The 23,297-nt window shown below is 42.1% G+C and overlaps 1 protein-coding gene and 1 long non-coding RNA gene across 2 annotated transcripts in view; both read right to left on the bottom strand.

The window, feature by feature from the left end:
* Positions 1-9,109, bottom strand: part of FSTL1 (follistatin like 1) — a 56,832-nt gene extending 47,723 nt beyond the window's left edge. Inside the window, exons 1-2 of the mRNA XM_019729648.2 lie at positions 8,970-9,109; positions 8,753-8,809 (exon numbers count right to left, since the gene is read on the bottom strand). Coding sequence (XP_019585207.2) covers positions 8,753-8,809; positions 8,970-8,972 — 60 coding nt within the window. The 5' untranslated portion in view covers positions 8,973-9,109. The remainder of the gene's footprint in view (positions 1-8,752; positions 8,810-8,969) is intronic.
* Positions 9,110-14,253: 5,144 nt separating this feature from the next.
* On the bottom strand, positions 14,254-18,168 carry LOC141572714 (uncharacterized). The gene is made up of 3 exons (XR_012498115.1): positions 17,862-18,168; positions 17,342-17,397; positions 14,254-15,771 (listed from the first exon to the last, which is right to left on the bottom strand). It is a non-coding gene; the product is annotated as an uncharacterized LOC141572714 (long non-coding RNA).
* Positions 18,169-23,297: the final 5,129 nt, after the last annotated feature.

The raw sequence follows: 23,297 nt of genomic DNA, 5'->3' as shown, positions 1-23,297 counted from the left end.
CTGTAGTCACAGACATTAGATGGCTTTTAAAAAGCAAGAAAGGGGCAGAGCAGGAATTCTAAGTCAAGGACTCTTTCATTGTTTTATAAGGTCCTTCTTAAAAAATGAGAAAGTTCTGTAAGAAGGTCCATGTAAAAGAAAAGAGTTGGAAACACCCAGATATGAGAATGAGAGAAGAGAAGGAAGAAAGGAACAGAGTGGGAGGCTCGAGTGACACAAAAATGGGAAATCAGAGAAAAGCACCAGCACTCCAGGAACAGACACAATTTTAGATAAATTCCACACACAAAAAAACTAACCCCTACTGGACAGACTGGTCAAGTGGTCAAGGTGGACAGGCTTAAATGGCCCCAGCAACTCTAGTGGAGCCTCTCAAATTCTGAGAAGCCATTCATCCCACTGTCGCATTACAGGGTTTTCTGAACCAGTGGCAAGAGGTGGGGAAGGGGGTGGTAACTTCTGCAAAAGCCATAGATTTGGCCTACTGTACAGGTGCATTTGAGCTGTACAGTACCTATGGTGGTAGCAGCTCCTGCAGAATAGGGACGGACCTATATGGTCTGCCTTTTATTTTTATTATTTAATTATTTGTTGGCAGAAAACTTTTCCATAGTATCAGTAGCAGACCAACAGTCTAACAGTCTTACTTAGCAGAAAGGGAAAACGTAACTCTAATCTTGCACCAGCTTACTTTTGATATTCAGATTTACTTAATTAATCATATTTAGCTTAACCACACGTGAACTCTCTGAAGATTTTTTTCACAAACCTTTTACAACCTCCCCCGTCCCTCTTAGTTTGTCTGCTCCTTTTCTTTTTTTTTTTTTCAAGAGTAATTTTAAGTTTTCAGGGAGTGCACAAGTCCATGCAGACTCGCTGGACTTGGGGTTTCCTCTACGGGAGCTTACTTCACTCGACTGTGGTGAATCCGAGGCATCAGTCAACAAGCTTTAGAGTGCTGTGTGACTAGCAGCAGACCATAGGAACCGGTCCATTTTTCAGCACGCTAGTGTTCAGGTCCCCAGTTTTTCCATGTATGGTATGCCTTTTAATTCCAAATGATTCGTTTGCATTTGTGCAAAATGACTAGCGTAATGTCTGACACTTTTGTAGATTAATAATTTACACTCATTTACTACCGTTGAAGGATAGAAGGAAAGACTGTGGGGGAATAAGACAAATTTTGCCTCAGACACAAGGATTTTAAATCTTGAACACAAAGAAAAGGAAAGACAAAAAGACATTCTTCCCTACATCAATTCAAGCCAAGATCCCGTGAAATACACATGTATAAATTGAGCCCTGCAACATGTCATGGCTTTTACCATGTGTCACATGACTTGTTTTTGCAACAGCTTAATTGGTCACAAATAGTGTCGAGGAGTATTCAGGGGACATTTTAAGGGTCATAAATTCAGACTTAATCCTGGGAATAGCTTATTGGTGATGGCTTCCAAATGAGCATATAAAAAGTCAGTGAAGAGATTACATGGAAATCCTCCAACCACAGCAGAAAATGTAGATTTATAGGATATATTTGGAATTCCAACTACCCAAAGAGCTTTCTATTAGCAGGTTATTGCCTGATGGCTGCTAAGGCAGAAGCTGTTATCTATGATAGCAGCAGCTCTTAGAGCCTTAACAAGAGCGACTGTTGACTCCATCAGAACAGCCACGAAAATTCTCATTACCATATTTTTGTTGATGGCCTTACTTTAAGGTGTTAAAATTCATTAAAAGAACTTAGAAGCCTGGGCTAGGAATGTAGTGCTGTTTTCATCCATTTTCTACTCTGGTCCTATCACCTATAACCCCATGTCACAGTCCCAAACTCTGCCTTCTAATCACCTTAATTTTGGCTAAAGGTACACCAATGTTTGTCAAATTGTATTGACTTTTCTAGTAGTAATGGAAAATATCTCTGTATTGATATAGATATGAACAAAACCAACTCCTCTGTGTCCCAAATTTCATTTCATTTTTAAGTTTCATACTGTGACCTTTGACCAGCCTCACTGTCCGTGGCAAACCTATCAAAGATTTCTAGTTGATGATTATGTGTTTCTTAAAATGTAGCCATAAATAATTTTGTTAGTCATATCTGGAATGGCATAACAACTGAGATAAACATCAAAGGGGCAATAGTATCGATTATAAGTAATCATCTATCACACCACCACCAGGAGGTATGGCCCCTGGTGCTACTACATTATTTGTCCCTTTGTTTTGTCAATCATTAATACCTGAGTTATACTATAAAAAAAAGTACTGTAACAGGCGTCTATTAGTGGAGAATAATCGGCATAGATTACTGGGTCTTTTCTGCTCCAACCCAATCTTCCCATAAGTAAATCACCTTAAAATAAATTCTGTTGTACTCTGTGGAGTTGCCTAATTCGTTCTTTTGGTCTGAAGATACCTTCTCATTATGGTGGCCATTCTACCTTCGCTCCACCATCAGACAAACTTTCATCTCATGTACAGACCAATTGATTGCTAGTGGCTACCTAGAACATTGCGGAGAAGGATTTTCAAACCTCCCCCAGGCTCATAAGGAAAGAATTCTATGGTTGATTAGCAATGTCTGTCATGGGTAAGGGAGAGGGTGGTGGTGACATGCGTGCCATGTTTGTGCTATCTCGGCAGGTTATTTATTGCATTGTGTTGGAAGGTACTTATTTTTATTGTCTACAGTGTTAGTAGGCTCATCACACACATCTGTTGACTGATTTCTCTGAAAGGACAGATGAAGGGCTGTTTTATCTTTAGGTTGTGGGATTATTGGTAATTTAATTATTTGCTCTAGTCTTTTCTATATTCTATAATCTTTTTATGAGCATATTTTCATATTTTATCAGAAAATAACATATTAACTTTATTTAACTAAAATAGCATATATGAAGAGGGTAAATTCCTCTTGAAAAAGGAGAGGGGTCAGAAGAATCCTCATGATGGATTTCAAGACATTTTGTTATACTTTTGTATAAATTTTCACACAGTTGTGAAGATAAAACATTGGAGTGAGGGGTATTCTGCTTTTTAAATTAGATCATAATAATTTGCCAGAGCTTTACAAATTTTTGTAAACATAACTGTTAGTAGCACATATTGCTGTTAACTCTTAACTCTTCTATTTTTGGATATGTATTAATAATAGGTTTTAAGTTCTTACCTATTATAAATAATTTTATAGTCATCTTACGTAGAGTCCCTTTAAAAGTAAAAATGACCAGGGCAAAGTGGTCAAATAGAATTATTTGAGTTTCTTTCCTTGATTTCATTTTTCAGTATAGATTATATTGAGCTTTGGAATATCCAACTGCAAAGTAGTCAAGTCAGCTTCCCCAAAGCTGATCCAAAATTTGCTGAAATGGAGTCATGTCAATGAAGAATATATTTAACTGTTTGCTATATGTCCTTGTAGCTAAAAAAGAAAACAGTTTTCTACTGCAGGCACTGTTAAGTAGAAGATAAAATGCTTACAATAATATTCAACTTGCAAATCTCATATTGATAGGGTTAATTTACCTTTTCATTAATTATTAAAGGTTTACAATAGTTAAAAATGAATTAAACACTATTACTAGGTCACACATCAAGAGATTGAACTAATTACACCATAATGATTGTTGACTAATGAAATGTAACCTTAATCATAACTACTCTTCCCTTTTTCCATTTTAACCCTGAGTTCTTAGCCTCTTTTCTGCAACGACTCCCTCAGCTTTGGTTGGGTGGTGGCTACCTGGGTGTATCCATATGTAAAAGTTCATCAAGCTAGACATTACATTTACTAATGTAAAAGAACTTTAAAAATCAAGAGAAGCCCTATGTTAATATTTTAAAAAGCAATAACAATAATTGGAAAGATACTTGTTTCACCATCTAGTTATAAAAATATACATTATAGCTGCCACAGTTGAAAACGCCTGGCCCCCATTAGATTGCAAACAACCTGAAGGCAGAGACGATGTCTTGTACTTCATGCATGACTCTGCCCTGTGTGTAGGGTGTGCTCAGCCTGTAGAAAGAATACTGCCTGACGGGCACCATGAAAGGAAGGCCGTGCCCTTAATCCTGGAGAAAGGACCCTGCACCAAAGTCACAGGCGTCAGAAGATAGCACTTTAGAGGAAAGTATGCACTTAACCTACAGGACATTAATCACCTGGCTTACAAAATGAACCCATCTAAGTGTAAGTACTTTTTCAATCCTATAATATCTGGTATCATTAAACTAATACTATTTGTGGCTGCTAGAAATTTTATGTCTACATGTCCAGTTATTTGAAGAAGAGTAGGAAAAAGCTACTGTGACATTTCCAATTCTCCATTCATGACCACTGGTATTTACAGCTCATCCTTTACTTTCTCCACTCTCCTGGAAACACGCCTTCATGCCTCACTGTCTTTATTTTCTTCTTTGGGACATTACATCCACTGCAGCCCACGCACTCGATCTTCTCCACCTCACAGCTCCTCCCCAACTAGCTCCTCTGAGCCTGGGAACTGACTCCTGCTTTCCATCACCCAATCCAGAGACTTCTATGGGAATTGTAACATGTCCTCCTTCTAAAGACATTTTCAATGGTCAGGGCCTCAATTTGCAGGACACTTATCCACCTGTTTTGGCTATTCAGCAGAGTCCTACTATGTTTTAACATCCTAATTTCCAACAATAGTCTTTATAATCACAGCAAGTAGTTTATTTGCCAAAGGATAAACAAACAAGAGATTATTTTAGTGGTTAATGTACAAGATGGATATTAAAACCCTAGTTTTCCTATAGTTCCAAGAAGTCAGATGTGGGCCAGACTCTAGGCCTGCCTGAATCCACCATTTGAGTAATTCTAAAGAATATGGAAGAGACCCTACATTGGCCAACAAAATTGATAATAGGGTATAAGTCAGGTTAAGAAATCTGGCTTTAGAGGGACAATGCCTGTGGGGACAGAGCCCCAGAGAGCAGTTTCCAGGCTCTCGGCCTCATGTGGAGGGGTGCTGGCTCAGGTAGTAGATGGCCGTCAGCTGTGGCTAGTTGGCCGTCAGCTGTAACCAGTGAGCCACTGGCCACTAATATAACTGCTGTGGCTACGCTAGCAGCAAATGGGGGCTAGCAAGAAGATGGTGGCTGAGCTAGCAAGAGCGGATTGCAGAGAGGCGGATGCTGCCAGTGAGAATATAGTGGTATGACTCCCCTATCTATGGCTCCATGGGTGTTCCTGTTTGGCCTCACCATGTTCTGAGTTGTTATGTGGGGAGCGGGAGCTGAGACCCTGCAGGCCGCCCTGCATGACAATGCCCTAATAATCTTCTTGTCTGTCTGTAAAATTGTTCCTGTCCTTGTTACTATTATGTTAAATAATGAATGCACTTACAGTTCGTGGGTCAAGTATTCCCTGGCTGGAATGAGTGTTCTGATCTGTGAATCAGTTCCCTGTACTTACGTGACTTATCATGATGACTATATAGATCTGGAATGCTGGGAATCAGAGTTCCAGCAGAATCAACCACCAAGGGAGAGTGGGAATGTGCCCGGGCACTTGTCAAAGCTGTCTTTCAAAACCAGGCGGTTGGGCCACAGGGTCCCCACCAGTCTGCCATGCTGGAGTGAACTCAAACGCATCTACTGAGATTCAAGGGCACATGCACTAATGCCAGGGTTCTCAACGTGTGAGCCACTGGCCACATGTCAATGGCTCTCATGTCGACTACAGTAATTCTCAGTGGGAGGGGGATGGGTGAGGGAGAGTGAGGAGACCCACACAACCCCCTCCCAACAGAATCTAGAAAAGGGTAGCTGTGCAATTGTTAGTTGAAGCACTCCCTCTGCTGCTGTGACCCCCAATCCTCATCCATACCAGATGCTAATATATGCTCATCAAGAGATGCCTTTCAAGCAGAGTCTAAATAGAGTGCATGGGTGTGAGCTCAGGTGGTGATGGAGAATTAAAAGAGAAAGTGATAAAGAGAAGAAGCAATCAAAAAAGCAACCAGGAGGTGCCAAGTAAGTAAGAGACCATGGGAAACATTCAACCTATAACACCTTCCTTAATGAGGTTTGTTGCTAGATTCTTGAATCTAACCAAACAGGATTTATAGACCGGCATTAATAATGATGACAACCACCTTTTCCCAAGTTTGGGACACCTCTGATGCTGAGGGTCTAATATTCCAAAGGCTTGGTTTCTTCAAATAGCAATGTGATTTGTCAGGCAACACACTTTAAAGAAATATGCTGAGTTGAGTCCTTGTGTTTGTATTCAACCACAAAGCACCAAGAAAATTCAGTTTATTTTCTAAATTTCATTTTTAAAAAGTTCAACAATATTTGTACAATTTTAGCCCTGAAGTCCACGAAAGTGAATTCACGTCAATAAACCCTGTAAATATCATTATGTGGCTTTGTTTGCTATATGTTGCTATAACTAACAAGGGGAAAAAATTCTACCGCAAGCACTGTTAACTGCATGATAAAATGCTTAAAAGAATATCTAAATTGTTACGGTTAATTCACCTTTTAATTAATAATTGAAGGTATATTATTAAAACATGGGTTAAAAACTTGCTGAATGTTACTAGGGCCAGACACCAAGAGACTGGATTGATTAAAAGATAATCCTTAATAATCTGGAGTCATGAAACATAACCTAGATCATACCTAGTCCTCACTCCTCACATACCCTGAGCTGACAGCCTTCTTTCTACACCAACTTCCTCAGTTTTCATTCATATCTCAGCACTTCTTGATTTTGCCTCTTTCCCCATGGATTTTGCCTGGGAATTCCGTGAGAGTACTCTCTGTTCCACCTGAAGCAGGAAATTACTGCTGAGGGAACTTCCTTGAAAGCTAAGCTTTTCCCAGCAATGCACCAGGGAGGGAGTGTGGCATAGGCTGCCTAGAAAAGATCCAGGACCTTGGGCCAGCCACACAGCTTTGTGAAGACAGAACCCATAGCCTCCTCTCACCTCACATTTGCATTCCAGTTCATAGAGAGATTTCACACACTAGAGGGCAATTCCTAAACCTGCCATAAAACCAACCAGGAATTCCCTCATCCATCACTGGACTGCAGCTGCCTTTTGAGGGCCACAGCAGGGAAGGAAGAGCGTTCCTTAGCCAGGGCTTAATCAGCCAGTGAAGAGGGATACTCCCGCAAATTCAAATCTTGGCAAACAAAATGCTTGAGAAGCTGATCTGGGTTTCAAGATGGGCTCCAAAGGCAGAGGGAGCTGGGTTCAGATCTTTCTTCAGAATTAACTAGCTATATGACCTGGGGCAAGTTACCTAATCTCCCTAAATCTGTTTCTTCCTCTGTAAAATGGGGATAACAAAACAAACCTTGCAAAATTGGAGAAGCTTTAAAAGAAATGATGCATGCAGCCCAATATCTGCTATACAATAAGTACATAGCAATTATGTGAGGTCCTTCGCAGGCTAAGAGCCTGGGGTGTGATGCTAGACTGGGTTCAAATCCTACCCCTACCATCTAGCAGTTTGCAGTTTGGGGCACTGGACAAATTATGTAACCTCTATGACTCAGTTTCCTCATCATTAAAATGGAGTTTTATTATAATGCAAAGTAGATATCCAATAAATTTTGGCTATTTTTTATTTCATTTTAAAACAGCCCATGTTTCCAGTTCAATCAACACTGTAATAGTAAATTAAATGAGAGTTCAGTATAATGTGTATATTTTTTCAATCTTTAAGACCTTGCATGCTTTTATGATTTTTCTGGGCAGAGTCAAACTGCGTGGTGCTAAGGGTGGGGCTAAACTGTAATATGAAGAAAAAAAATTCAAAGTGGGAGAATAACCACCCACTAGGGAACTATTTCTTTTGTAATGTACATTCCATTTCTTCTCCCTCATGCTTTTTAATTCCTTCCACATTTCCTGCCATAATTATCAAATGTTTGGTTTCTGACCTCACTTTTCTGGAGACTAGTGCCCAGGGAATTTAGAATTGTTTATTTTCTGTCCATAAACCTTTGAGTTAATGGAGGGGCTTGTGAGTGAACGGGTTTGTTGGTTTGTTTGTAGTGTCTCAGGAAGGTCACTGGAGTTGAAAAGAAAAACATTACCAAAAAAAAGCACTGATATACTGCGACTGAAAACGCCAAGCCCTCCAGGAGCAGAGCAATGGACGGCTCAGACTTGCGCAATGCTAGTTTAAGGGAAATTTGGAGATTTTACAAGGCCGTTATATGGCCCTGATAACACAAAATCCGGGGCACTTTACAAAGGAAGAAGACAATTCAGGGAATTATAATCTCACTTTACAAAAGAGAAAAAACTTTATTCCGCCTTAAAAGAAAACTCTTAGTATTTTGTGGGGAGTGTCCCGCCCCCACCCCCAACCCGAGGAGACAGACTCGGAAAGGAAAAGTCCCTAATTCTTCTCGATTTCCTCTTAAGTAAAAGAAAAAACTCAAGGCGCCTTTTTGAACTCAGCTGCTGCTCTTGTCGCCGCCTCCGTCCCAAACGGCCCAGCTAGTCCGCTCTCCCCCTCCCCACTCTCCCTCCATATTAGCCACGGTGGGGCTCCCGCTTACGGCCCAAACTTCTTTTCGTGATTTTGAGGTTCAAGTTTCGTAAGTAGCATTCCTTCTCGGAGCGCCCCCTCACCCCACGTTCAGAAACTCCTAGTCTCACGGGAGAGCATCCCTGGGACGCACCACCGCCCGCCCCACCCGCACACCCCAGTGGCCCGCGAGCCCGAGTTCGGACCTCCTCAGCCGCTCACCTACCTCGGCGTGGACCCAGGCGACCACCACCAGCACGAGCGCGAGCCAGCGTGTCCACATCTGCGAAGAGACAAGAGCGAGACTGAAGGCACCCGGCCCCGCGCCGACCCCGGAAACTTCCTCGGGTCCTGCAGGCTCGCCCCCTCGGCCCAGCCACCCTCGGCCGCCCCGAGGGGCCCGGCCACCACGCTCAGCTCCACGTCCCGCACGGAGATCTCACCATGGCCCCTTCCCGGTCTCCGGAGGGCGCGGGGCAGGGTGGCTACAGCAAGCTCTAAGGTGGGAGGTTCGCCGATCGCCTGCCTGCCTAGAAGGAAATCTGACCTGGGCTCGCCGCCCCTTAAGACCCCTCCTTCCCGGACAGCCTGCCCCCCCAGCTCCTCCCCATTCTCCTCCCCCTTCTGCAGCAGCAGCCCCGCGGCTCCCGGCTCCGCTCCCTCCTCCCTATCCCTGGCTCTCGGGAGCCCGCGTGCGTCCTGGCGCCGCCCGAACCCCGCTGCCGGCCCAGCCCCCAGGACATGGAGGCACAGGCAGAGAGGGGGTATTATGGGGGACATTGCAACAAAGACAGAGGATGTGTGTGTTGGGGGGGAGCTGAAACCCCACCCCCGGGAGAGGCTGCTGGCTTGCGCAGCTCCAGCGGGCTGCGGCGGTGCCCTACACCCCCACCGCAGCCTGGGGAGCCGAGCCGCCCCCCACGGCAGATAGATGGCTGGAGGTGCAGAGGGATCCCCACAACCCGAGGTCACTGTAGCCAGAACTCGAGAAAGTGGGCGCAGGGCCCGGAAGACCAGCCAGCGTGGGGAAGGCTACTTTGGGTTCAACTGTGGATTTCCTAGAGGAAAGGTGGCTGCAGCTCAGCTTTGCTGGAAAGGTCTTGACTCCAGCGTTTGCTAGCAGCCTCACCCTGTCCTTCCCTCCCTCCAGGAGCAGTACCCCTCTTCTTTCTTCCTCCCACCCCTCACCTGTGGTCCTGCTCCCACCCCTGTCATCCTAGCTACTCCCCAAGTTCATGTTTCCCATCTCCACCAACTTCTTCCTAGCGGCCTTCAAATGTGTGCTGTCTCTGACTGTATTGACTCCCCAAACTGCCAACTGGGGCCTCTTTCTTACCTTGCATCTGGTGTCCCTGGTATGGAGAACAAATCCACTGGACTCCTCAGTTTTAACATGCCCAAGTCTGAGCCCTACTTCCCAGCAGCGTCCAGGCCTGCGCATCTGCCTCTTTCAGAGTAGTGCGGCAAAAATGGTTCTCCACTTCCCAGACCCCAGTTGTCACCATATCCCGGCAGTTTTCCCTTTGAAATCTCCTGTGTATCCCTTTACTGCCATTCACATTTCCATGTCCCTAGGCCAGACCTTCATCCACCCTCACTGGAGAATTCTGGAAACCACAACTGGTTGCCCTCCAGGTCCAGGCTCTCTGCCTGGAGTCTCCAGCACAACTCACTGCCATATTCTTACCACCTAATTGAAGCACTGCCTTCCTCATGCTCTTCCACTGCTCAGAAACTTTCAGCCTTCTCCCCACATCAGTTCCAAACTCTGCCATTCTTGTATGTCTTCCATTGCTGGGGCCACCCCATCCGTCTAACCTTATTTCAGCTACTTAATATACTCCTGCTGCTCAGATCAAGCCAGTCTTTCCATTGTCCTCTGAGCCTGTCACGTTCATTCTCCTACCATGGTTTGTTGAGTGCCTACTGTTGTGGTTTTAGGGGCTTCAAATAACACCCATATTCCCCATGCTTGTTCACAATCCATTGAAATAGCTGCCAGAGTCAGACTGACGAGAGAGCAAAATGTCAGCTTTGTTCCTGGTAAAAGCTTGATGGGTGGCTGTGGCTTCTTATCTACGGGGACAATGGACCTGCTAATACCTTACCCCAGAAATAAATAAAATAAGACATGATGAATGGCTGTCTTAGTACCTGGCAGTTACAAGTAGAGTTGGAAAATCTGTATAAATTGGGGATCTATACAGATGCCCCTCACAGCGGATGGGGGCAGGGGAGGTGCAGAGGGACCACTCTTGTGAAAATTGACTGCAGTTTTATCGTTTCTGGAAAAGTAGAAAACACATGCTTGGTGGGGCACACCTGCTCCCCAAACTTGAGGGGTCCGAGCCACACATACACGTATTTATATAGTTTCTCTTTCAAGCTCACCAGCCAGACAACTCACTCCTACTTCTTGAATGTGGAAATATGGAAAGTAGGGAACAGATGTCCCTCACCAGCTACTCTATCCCAGGGTCTTTGCTAGGACTGAAGGGAAATGTGATGCACAAGATTTTGCTTCTGTCTTCTAATAATTTACAATACTTTTCATCCCTTTCACATGCACTGCACCCCCTCAGAATCTGTCATGATCTCCTTTCCTCTCTTACTTGTTCTGTGTATTCAAATTCTGTCTCCTTTTTTTTCATGACCTAAGTAAAGTTTCATTGCTTCTCTAGCACCTTTTCTGATAGTGACTTAGTAGAAAGCACATGAGGTTTGAGGTCAAAGAAATCGGGCTTTTAATTCTGTCACTACCATTTACTTAGCTTGCTGTGTGACATTCATCAAATTTCATAAGCTTTCTGAACATAGGTTTCTGCACCTGACAATTAGCAGAGATAATGCCTTGCAGGGGAATGTGAAATTTAAATATGGTACACTATAGAAAGTACCTGGCAGGTAATAGACCTCCATAAATAGTACTTATTATTATTTCATGAATCTGCTTTGCATCTGAATGGCAGTTGGTACTATGTGCCAGTGCTGTAGAGCCAGTCAACGTGTTTTCTTATTACAACACACTGAAATGTATTTTTTTATTGTTTCCATTTTCCAAATAAGGAAACTGAAACTCAGAAAAAATATGGATACTTTTCTAAGGTTAACAGTTAGTAATACAGCTTTACAACTTGGCATTTTTATTGCATAGTGTTATAGTATAATCTTTAACACTTGTTCACATAGTTGTTGTTTTTGATTCTCCAGCTAGATTTTAAGTTGCTTAGGGCATAAACAATGTTTTCATATCTTTATTTTCTCTATATCTAGGGCATAATTGGTGGATTTGACCACATCAAAATTAAAGATTACTGCTCGATCAAGAGCACCTTAAGAAAAAATGATAGAAAGAGATATTCAGTATCTACAACTAACATGGAACTCATAACTGCAATATGTATATGACCCTTGCAAATCAATAATAAAAAGGCAAGAAACCCGATAGAAAAAGTGGGCAAGGATATGAACAGGTAATTCCCCAAAAAGCCATTCCAAATGCCCAACAAGTAGAAAAAAGATGCTCAAGGTCATTGGTATTATTTAAATTACACAACAACCCTATGAAATATTATTTTATTACCTACATTTTACCAAAAAGGTAACTGTGACAGAGATTTTAAGTAATTTGTCCAAGGTTACACAATAAGTAGTAAATACTATTTTACACTTATCACATTGGCAAAAATTAGACAGTTGGACAATGCCAAATGTTAGTATGTGAGTACTACAGTCTTTCTGGTGTGCTGTAGTAAGTAAGAACGTGGGTTTAAGAGCCAAATTGCCTTGCTTCACATGTGCCTTGGTAGTAAATCTTGCCTTTTCCTCTTACTGTGTAAACTTGGGCAGTTATCCTCTCTGTGTCTCAGTTTTCTCGTTTGTAAAATGAAGATAATAATAGTACTATTCCATAGGGTTATTATGCAGATTAAATGTGTTAAAATATGTAAATTACTTATAAGTGCCTGGTATATAAGCTTATAATTAATGTATGCTATTAAGGAAATCATTTAATAGAAAGACCTTGCAGGTACTGAGGATAATTCTGTGGTACAGAGTATGGTTAACTTAACTCTCTACAATAAACAAAAAACAAAACAAACAAAAAAGGATATCAATAAAACAAACTGCATGAGGGAGTTGACAGTTATATCAGTGAAGAATTTTTTGTTCCAAGTGATAGAGAAGCTAAATTAAATAAGTGGCTTATGCAGTTAAATGGAATTTATTGGCCCGTATAGCCGAGAGATCCAGGGGTAAGTCTGGGTTTAGGAAAGACCATCCAGGAGCTCAGTAAGGTCACCAAGCATCCAGTTTTTTGCCATTTCTTCCCTTTACTTTCAGCAGTCTTATTTCATCCCTGGGTTCCACAGTGTGGCTCCTGGGAGTTCCGGTCTGTGCGCTCAAAGCGGTAAACAGGTTGCAGTGCCAGCCTCATCATGCCCTTGAACTACATCATCCAGGTGAAGGAAAGAGCCTTGGCAGCTGCTACAAAAGTCTTAGGACTAACTTTTTTTAAAGCCTAAATTAAATGTCTTGATACCCCCATATCCCCATGGCAGTCACTGGGTTGGAGATAGGGCTGAGGACCTACCTCCCAGAAAATCAGGCTAATGCTGGCAGGAAAAGCTGGTAATGAATGATGGGACTAGCCAAACAGTGTCTACTGCAGCAACAAATAACCAACCTACACTGTGAAACCAGGGCTCTCCAAAGTGGGGTGCAGGGTCCCCAGAGGGCATGGGAAAAGAATATTACATATTTTTACTTATATCCAACCTAAAAATAGAAATTGATTATACAAATATATAGGTAGACTCTGCCCCCTATATTTGGTCCCCGTGTCAGACAGTCATGAATTACACCCCCATTGCCAAGTACTGTGAGGAGAATGGGTGCTCTCCCACACAGAGGGACTGAGAGCAGCTAGTTCCCTTCACCATATTGTGATATACTGCACTGTGCCCACTGAACTGGATTTACTTATTATATGATGTAGCGTAAACTAAACTAGATTAAAACCATTTCAGCTACAAAACCAAAAATTGAGGATAAAACTTTTTCCTATTAATAAGAAAAGGGCAGAGCTGACATATTTCCTACTTCTGTAAAGAGCTGGCTATCTGCCACTTGAGCAAAGTAGAAACAATGACTCAAGGTCAGTCAAAAAATTCAAAAGTAGGGTGGTTAGAACCAAGGCCGCCTGTTTGCTCCCCACATGGGCTGCTGTGAGCTGCACCCTCCTCAAAAAAAAAAAATCAAAAGTAACAATAAGGCTATTTGAAATACAGATTTACGTTCAATATTATTAGTGATACATAATCCTCATCCTAAATATACTTTGAGACATCAGTTAAAAATACTTAGGATTAGCAAGAACATTAAAAACCAGGTATCCAGAACACAAAGACAAATAACTATTTTTTTTTGGTGATGCTTGGAAATACGCAATATTTAATTTAGTACTTTACAAAATTTCACTCAATTTAATATTAAATGTTTAGAGACTTTCTTTTAGCTTTCTTACTTTATGGCAAAAGACATACCTTTAAGGGAAACAATTGTCTTCCTGCTCTAATCAGGAATAGTTGAAGCAGTACATGGAAAACAATATAATGTCAAGCTAAAATGCATCTGTAGTCAGCCTACATCATTGAAATTGGCAAAAAAAATTTATATCTATATATCTATATATATCTATATCTGAAGATTAGCGGGAAAAACAAGTATTAAAGCAAATTACACCATGGCTATATAGGGAATGAAATTACAGATGTTTCAAATGTTTCTTGGCTTATTATATTGGCTAGATTCTGTTTCCATAATGAAGTAAACAAAGAACTGCTTTGTTTGTGAGCAACTAAGGAAAGCTATACTGGAAAAGATACATTCTTAATATTAAATTACTTCTTTAAAGAAAGTAACATTTTCTGGAAGAACTGTGAAGCCACAGAGGAGTGGCTGCTTTGAGTGGATTGCGAGGAGGATTCAGGGCAAGGTGCCACAGCCACCTTCATGGAATCCTTGGCTGCCATTCACACTTGAGCTACTGCAGCAAAGACACTGAGGCCAGAACCAGTTGTAGAAAGTCACGGGTGTGGTTCCTCTTATAAATTAACATATAGCAGAATATTTGTAATACTTAGTAATGATATGGGAAGTGACTGAAAATGTTTGTTCATCACTGAGGCTCACAGATGATCTTGGGGCAGAGGCCGTAAATGTCAAACTTGGAAACACAAATCTTTGTTTGACATAAAGACAGTTATCTTTTTATGCGATAACAAGTAGAATGCTACCTATCAATTAAAAACAATTCACACACAATCTACCACTTTGAGGAAAATTTGTGATGCTAATAATGCGTGAGAAAGTATTTGCTTTTAAAAACCTGTGCCATGGAGAAAATATTTTGAAATTGGATACTTGGAAATATTCATCATTGGGTGAATTTCTTGTCCCAAACAATAAAGGTGTGGCACCCATAAAAACTCTTATATACAGAAGGTGCCAAAAAAATGTATACACATTTTTAGAAAGGAAAACTGTATTAAAATTGTAGTAATATGTACCAATTACAAAAGATGAATACAAGTCACATTTGGCTTCTGCAATTACAAAACATGCTCAAAGTGGTTACCATCAGCGTCCTGACACTTCTGATTATGGCAAACTACTGTTTGAGCAATGCTGACCAAAGTGTCAACTTGTATACATATTTTTGGTACCCCCGATATGTACATTTTAAGAACTTCAACAAGATTTTCTAATCTGTTTAAAAAAATCTTCCAACAAAGAGTTCTAGTGGTTTATGTACTTATTTGTGAAAAATACAAAAATGTAACAACTTTCAGTTAATTTGAAGAACAAATAATTTCTAGAGCAGATGAAAAATTGCTAGCCAAATTCTAACCAAAACTTTTGCATGATTGGTTTACGGGACTCAAAAATGAATGTTGTAATTTTTTGAGTGAACCAATGCTGCACATTTTCCATCTAGAGCTACATGTGTTTGGAGTGCGTTAGTCTGCTGGGGCTGCCATGAAAGAATACCACAGACTGGGTGGCTTACACACCAGCAGTCTATTTTCTCACAGTTCTGGAGCTGGAAGTCCAAGATCAAGTTGCTGGCAGGATGGGTTTCCCGTGAGGCCCCTCTCCTTGGCTTGCAGATGGCCACCTCCTCACTGTGTCCTCACATGGCCTTTCCTCTGTGTGTGTACATCCCAGGTAACTCTTCCTCTTCTTTTAGGCAGACAAGTCCAACAGTATCAGGACTACACTCTCCTGTCTTTATTAAGCTTAATTACCCTCTTACAGGCTCTATTTCCAAATACAGCCATATTAGGGATTAGGGCTTCATCATGAATTTTGGAGAAATACAATTTAGTCTGTAACAGTGAGTTATCTTTTTCACGTCGGACAGTTACAAAACCAAATATCAAAATAAACTGGTCTTAGACCCAGATCTTCAACTCTCCCTGTCACAAAATGTTAAGCAAATATTTTCTAGATGAAATGCAAGCATCACTCTCACTAAATTTATTTTTTCAGTGAGAGCAGAAGAGGTTTTTTGACCATTAACAAGTAAAATGAAGTATTTGTAAATGTTGCTTATTTTATCTTTAATTCATCTTGTTACTTTATATTTTATGTATATTTCACATATGCATAATATATCAGCCCCTTGTTATTGGTAGAGGTATGTCACCATAAAGTCTGAAGACTACCACTACAGAACAGCTAATCTCATATTAAGCCAAAAGAACACTTCTAGAATTGAGAACACTATTTATTATTGTTAATCATATTATTGTGACATTAATCACACTCATTGTGACATTTTGTTTAATCACTGAGAGCACCTGTGACAAGAAGCTTTCATCAGCAACTTGGGGAAAAAAAGTATTTATTAAATATTCATGTGTTTATTGATCTACACAGAGCAATATATAATTTAAATGTATGCCTCTTCTGCCCTGTCTAAAGATGCTAACTCCACACAATCTCCTCAGTTAATTTCTGAAAATTCTGTAAATTAGTAGTATAAATTTTCATATTATATTCACAGAGCTCTGATTTATGATAATCAATCTACTTATCACAAGGTTGGCAGACCTATTAATTTGGATAAATAAAGGAATTTTATATCATGAAATCCTCATGGTATTCCATACACATTATTTCCTTTTGCAGCCAGCACGCTTTCACCTTGTTTCCGGTACCCATAGCCACCTTCCCTCTAGAATACGATTCTTCTTTCACTCTTCATCTGTGTATTCTGCTCCACTCTACAGGTGAAGCTTTGATCTAGGGTAAGCCAATCAGTACATTTCATTCCCCTGGCCACAGCTCAGGGGTAGGCATCTGACAGAAGTCAGGCCAGTAGGGCCAATGAGATCCAATTCCAAGATTTTTGTTCTACCCACCAGGGAAACTGGCCGTCTTTTCCACTGGCCTGGGTACAAGATAATGTCAGTCTGAAGCTATAGGGGTACCTCCTGGGGCCTGAGATACTGCCAAATCTAAAGAGGCTGAGCCAAGAGGTGGAGCCCAGTAATACCATCATTGTGTCAAATTGAGCTGGACTTGATTAGCCCCATACTTTTTAGCTTTGTTGCTCAAGCATCCTAGGTTGGGTATTTGGTCACAATTGAAAAAACTCCCAACTGATCATCAGGCCATAAATATAATTACAGAGTGTTTAAAACAATAAAACAGCATAAATAAATGCAACAGTCCTTTAAGCCTAATATTTGTAAGAGCTATGAAACATCAAAGCTGGGAAAAGGAAATGATTTTCTCAAACACTTACAGAAGAGCAGATGTTCTGTCCACCGCACCAGGCTGCCTTCTCCATTTCCCAGCCTGCTGCAGACATGGGGATGTGTGTTATTTAAGTGACTAAACTCAACTCATACCAGCCTAAGCCAAAAGGGAACTTATTGGCTGGTGAGGGTACATGGGGTTGAAGTGAGAGCTGCAGGACTAAGGTCTCAGGGACTTGAATGGGACTGTGGTAGGCTAAAAAGCATGCTCCTTCCATCCACACCAAGATACAGGCACCTCCTAATCTCTGGAGCCTGCAAATGTTACCTTATATGCAAAAGGGTGAGTACTGTCTTGTATGGCAAAGATGTGATTAAGTTAAGGCTCTCGAGAGGAGGAGCTTTGCTGGATTATCCAGATGAGCCACACATGCAATTACATGCATCCTTGTAAGAGAGAGGCAGAGGGATATTAGACATAGACAGAGGAGAAGAGACACACACAGAGAAACCAACATGAAGATGGCGGCAGAGACTGCAGTATTGTGGCCACAAACCCAGGAATACCAGGGAAGGCTGGCAGCCACCAGAAGCTAGAAGAGGCAAGGCACAGATCCTCCCCAGAGCCTTCAGAGGAAGCACTGCCCTGCCGACACTTTCATTTCAGTCTTCTAGCCTCCAGAATAGGGAGAGAAGAAATTTCTGTTGTTGTAAACTACCAAGGCTGTGGTAATTTTTTATGGCAGTCCCAGGAAATGATGAATCCAGGACTCAATGCTGTAAGTGCTCTCCCTCTCTCTCATTAGACTCTCAGTTTATTCTGCAGCTTTAATTTTTCCATATGGCTGAGAAGATGGCTAGTGCAAATCCTAGAATTGCATTCTCCCAGCTTTAGAACCCTAGCAAGAAGAGAGCATTTGTTTTCCCAAGGTCCATTTTTCCAACTCAGGGAAGGATTCTGATTGGTCCTGTTTGTGTTATGTGTCTCCTCCCCCACCTAGAACAAAGCACATTGCCAAGGGGGAGGTGCTGTAGTTGGCTGGGTCATGACATCATACCTATAACAGGCAGCACACTGATTGACAGCTTCACAAACCACATTATTTGAGGGAGGAGGTTTTTCCAAGGAAGGGATGCTGGGCAGACTAAAACAACAAATGTCCACCGAAAGGGAGTTGGCCAGATTCCTGGGCTCTTTCCCACCTTGACACAGACACCAGAAGGACATGCAGGAGTGTGGGCAGAAGAACAACAGACATCTTGGGGACGTGGGACGTTGTATATTCCCCACTTTAATCTAGATGTAGGAGTAAACAACTGCCTTTGGAATTTATGTGGAGACCAGAAAAGCTGCGTGTTTGATCAAAATGATGGGTCCACCCCTTTATAGGTACCAGTCCTAGTGGGACTGGTCTAGGTGAGATGAGAGGATGTCCTCAGTGGCACCATGAAGTGAATTGGCTGCATCAGGTTCTGGAAACATTGGGGATCCCCTGAGAAGACCCCTGGGGATAGGGGTTTTCATGGCCAGAGCCCAGTGCTAAAGAGAACCTTTCCTCATTCTCTGGCCACTTCCTTTCCCTATTTCTGCCCCTCCCCCTTTCTCTCCCAATTCCTACCCTTGGGGGAAGAAGCAGGATGCTAGCACACTAGCGTGGGCTTTGTAGAAAGCAGGTGATGCTTTTTTCCCCACTGAAAAGAAAAAATGTCTTTCCCTGCCTAGATTTGCAGGAACACTCTGTTATCAACATAATCACTGATATTTATCATAAAACCTCACTGACAGAGATTCTCCCAGGGCCTGGGCTACTCCCCAAGAGTAAATCAGGCTCTTTGGAACAATGAGGCTCTTTGGAACAGTGCTACTTTCAGACCTTTGGTTATTATTTTTAATGCACCAGCAAAACCTAAAAATGGAAGATAATAAATACAGCTGGTTAAAGGAACTGACCTGCATAGGAAGGTCGTGCGGTAGAAGAATTTGGCTCATTAAGAATGTGTGAACGTGGCAGAATATACTCATTTTTACTGACTTTTCATGATAAAGTAGAAATGCTGCCATTAACCTGCTGAATATCACTCAGAGTGGGCCTGCCTTGAAGCCCCGCTCCGGCTGAGTCTGCCCCCTTGATGTCTCCTCTTTGCTCTCATTAAATTTTTAGTCACTTATGGCTACTTCCAAAGAAAACTGACTCTTTCAAGTTACTGCTTTAAATAGCTGTAATGGATGTATGAGAGAGGGGGATGTAATATCTCTGCAAGGAAGAGACATATAGTTTCTTTTTCCAGTGTGATGAAATGGTGCTACTCCAATATGAATGAAAATGTGTGGCCCCAACTGGCTGTGTATTGGGAATCCCCCAGACCACTCCCCGGTTCCACAATGTGATAGAAGGATTAACAGGACTGGGAACATAGTTGCGCTCATGACAATGATTTATTACAGTGAGATGTTACAAAGTAAAATCAGCAAAGGGAAAAGGCACATAGGACAAAGACCAGAGGAAACCAGGTGCAAGCTTCCAGGAGACCTCTCCCAGTAGAATCACACAGGACGCACTTAACTCCTGCAGCCACAAACTGAGACAGCATTTGTGAAATGTTGTCCACCATGGAAGCTCATTACAGACTCAGTGTCCAGGACTTTTACTGGGGACTGGTCACGTTGGCACTCTTTGCCTAGTGCATACCAGAATTCTGGACTTGTAGAAGGAAAGAAAGTGTTCAGCATAAACCATAATATTGTTTGCACAGTTTAGGCATAATGAGCCACTCTCATTGCTAGGAATGCTGGGAACCCTCCTGAAATTCAAGTTTCCTGATGCCAGTCATGGACCAACCTTGTATCAGGGCATTCTAAGGACAGCAGCCTCAGGCCTGCTATGTTAACTATTTGATCTCCACCATTTACCAGTGACCATAGCATTTCCTGCGTTAAGGAAAACTTCAAGTTATGAAACAGACCTTAGTAAATATAAATTAGGAGATGCACCATGAAGTTATAAATGTCTGTCATGTCTCCAGCTTTCTTTCAAATAGTACTTATATGCTGTGTGTTCATCCTGCTCTCCTGGCCCTTACTGACAGAACAAGGGATTTCTCCTTGAGTCAACAGCTAAGAGGTACGGTTGGGCATGATTAAGACCAAGAGTCACAGAGTCTGATCAATAAGGGAGCACTATAGTGGGGGGGTGACAAACTGATCCAGTCCACTGTCTGTGGAAGAAGAAATGCTAGGTGAAGAAAGGGCAAGTGGGTGACTAGAGTTTAGACTGACTGCGAACAATGTTGAGTTATGGTTCCAGGTCTCTTGCAGCCTGGTGTGCTCCTCAGTGTTGGAAGTCTGTGGCGAAGGTAGAGATGCTGCCTCCTGCCTCACATTGGGTAGCCTTGCAGTGAGCACATTTCTTTCACTAATAGGGGTGTGTCTTTTCTAAGCAGCCTGAAAAAACCTCGCTAACCACAGGGACATGTTCCCTTTAGAAAGGGATTTGGCGACTAAAATGGGAATAGTTGTATTAGAGGGCATCGAAGGAAACTTGAAAAAGTATAGTTTAGGTCAATAACAGGAAGCAATACATTACACTGCAAAAAGGAAATTTCAGAACACATGCCACTCCCTCAATAAATAAATAAATAAATAAATAAATAAATAAATAAATAAATAGGTTTAAGAAAAACTTTCAAAATTATCAGCATGGTTGAGTCATAAGAAGTTATTGGGAAAAGGTTAGAATGGTGGAAGTATTTCCTCTCCTATGAGATGGATGTCAGAAAAGAGTGATCTCCTATGACATAACTATGTGTCCTTAACACATAAGTCCCAGGCAGGACGAACCCAGGATGGTCTGGAGCAAGGTTCCTCTCGATGAGGCAGCCAGAAGAGGCTGTGATGTTGAGAATCGCCCCTGAGGACTTAAGCCCCAGAAGCCCCAAACCTGACATGAACAGTGAGCTGAAGCATCCTGATGGGCTCCGTGGAAGGCAGTATTTAACCCCTCCATCCAAGTCAGGCTCAGAGGCAGCAGTATAGTGCATTTGTCAACTTGTCTGTGGATTACATGTATTGCAGGAGTCAAATTTTGGGAGTCTGCAAGGAGGAGGGTAATTAGAAGTGTCCTTGTGAAAGGCCCCTCAGAACACGCGGTTCGTGGCGGGGAACACACCATCTGCCATCTGGCTAAGCACTTCAGAGACTCCCATTGACATGTTGTTGGCAAAGGCAGGACTGCGATTAGAAAGAATGGTTTTCATTCCAACACCTTCACCTTCTTAAGGAAAGGATAACCTCTCTTTATCTGGCATGTGACCTTTTAGTTGAACCTGAAGTATTTGGGGCTGTTCAGAGATATCGCTAAATGGCACTGGAATACTTACTCTGTGATGATTGTTCCCGAGTGAGCTTCCTGCAGTGAAAGTGATAAGATTGTCTAAGACTATCCGATTTTACTAGTATTGGGGCCATTTCCATCCTTTGCTATTAAAAATGTGTTCACGTTTTGTTTCTCTATGGGGTGAGGGTGGGAAATGAATAGCTTCCTTAAGCATTCAGGGCATGGTTATGCTTTTGAATACAGACTAGTGGTTAAGACCACAGGTTCTGGAGTGTAACTTACCAGCTGCTTGGGCCTGTTACCTAAGCTCTTTGCTCCTTTGTTTCTTCTCTAAATGTGAATAATAATAATATCGCACAGCGTTTTTGTGAGGATGAAATTGGGTGATGTATGCAAAACACTTAGCACACTGCCTAGCACAGGGAGCACTCAATTACTACTAGCTATTTACTTAACTCTTTTGTGTTTTCATAGGTACCGAGTCCTGCATATGATTACTTTATTCCTGAACCTTCCAGTATCAGAATTCCATCACTGGAAGTGGTCAAGAGCAGAACATTTTATAGACATTTAGCAAGGGTAGATTGACTGTAAAATGTAGTAGACCTTTGGCAGTTGTGGATTTCAGTTTTACAGTTTCAGATATTCTTAGACAACCTCAAGGGTTCATGACATGGTATATTTTATTTATATATATCTCACCTTAATCTAAAAGTGATATTAAGCAGTCAAGATACAGGAGAATCATTTTAAGTACCACCCCCCAGCCATGTCCTTCCCTGAGAACTGGTCCCCTGTCCAGAGAGATGGCTCCCAGAGCTGACATTGTGCCTCACGTCCCCTCGTCACAGCTGGTTTGACACCTGACCCAGGGAGAGCCAGTTTGGGAAGTGAGCCAACCCAATTTTCTCTCCTGGATTATTCTTGTTTTCAGGGCATATATGAAGAAGAAATTGGGAATCACATCTCGTGGTAGTTTCAAATGGTTCCGGAAACAAAGAGAGAGAGAGAGAAAGAGAGAGAGAGAGAGAGAGAGAGAGAGAGAGAGAGAGAGAGCACACGCAAACATCACAGAGTTGTAACAACTGGTAAATCTAACTAAAAAGTACACAAGTGATCATTGTACTATTCTTTCCATTTTTCTTTGGTTTAAAATTTTAAAAGTTAGAAAGAGTTTTTAATGGAAAATTTAAAGTCTCTTTATAAAGATTAAACAAAACAAAAGGTAACAAAACTCCTTGAGTTAGAAATTAGCTCCAGAAGCTCCAGCCATCTCTCTTAGGCTTTGACCTGAGAAACGGCGAGTTAATCCTAGGTGGAGGGGCCAAGCACAGACAGAAGAGAAAGCTACACTTCAGGGAGAGACGAGAGAAGCAGAGGTGCAGAAACACACAGAGGGGAATGAACCTGAGATCCCTGGGTAATGGGGAATGGAGGCTGGGTTCCTGCTCTCCTGGCTCTGGCTCCAGAGACCTTGTTCCAGTGCAAGGCCTGGCTCTTCTTCCTGACTCTGGGGTCCATGAGATACCCAGGTATCCCTCTAATAAATTCTTTAAAAATGTTTTGCTTATGATAGCTTGAGTGGTTCTGGTCCTTGTAAACAAGTGGGCTCCCATCAAGCCCCCTGGCAGGCCTGTGGTAACAGGTGCACTGAGGCATGTATGGGACA

Source organism: Rhinolophus sinicus, linkage group LG01 (assembly GCF_036562045.2).
Source record: "Rhinolophus sinicus isolate RSC01 linkage group LG01, ASM3656204v1, whole genome shotgun sequence".
NCBI classification, from domain to species: Eukaryota; Metazoa; Chordata; class Mammalia; order Chiroptera; family Rhinolophidae; genus Rhinolophus; species Rhinolophus sinicus.
The sequence above is the reverse complement of the archived record's forward strand: the minus strand, read 5'-3'. Positions and strand labels throughout refer to the sequence as shown.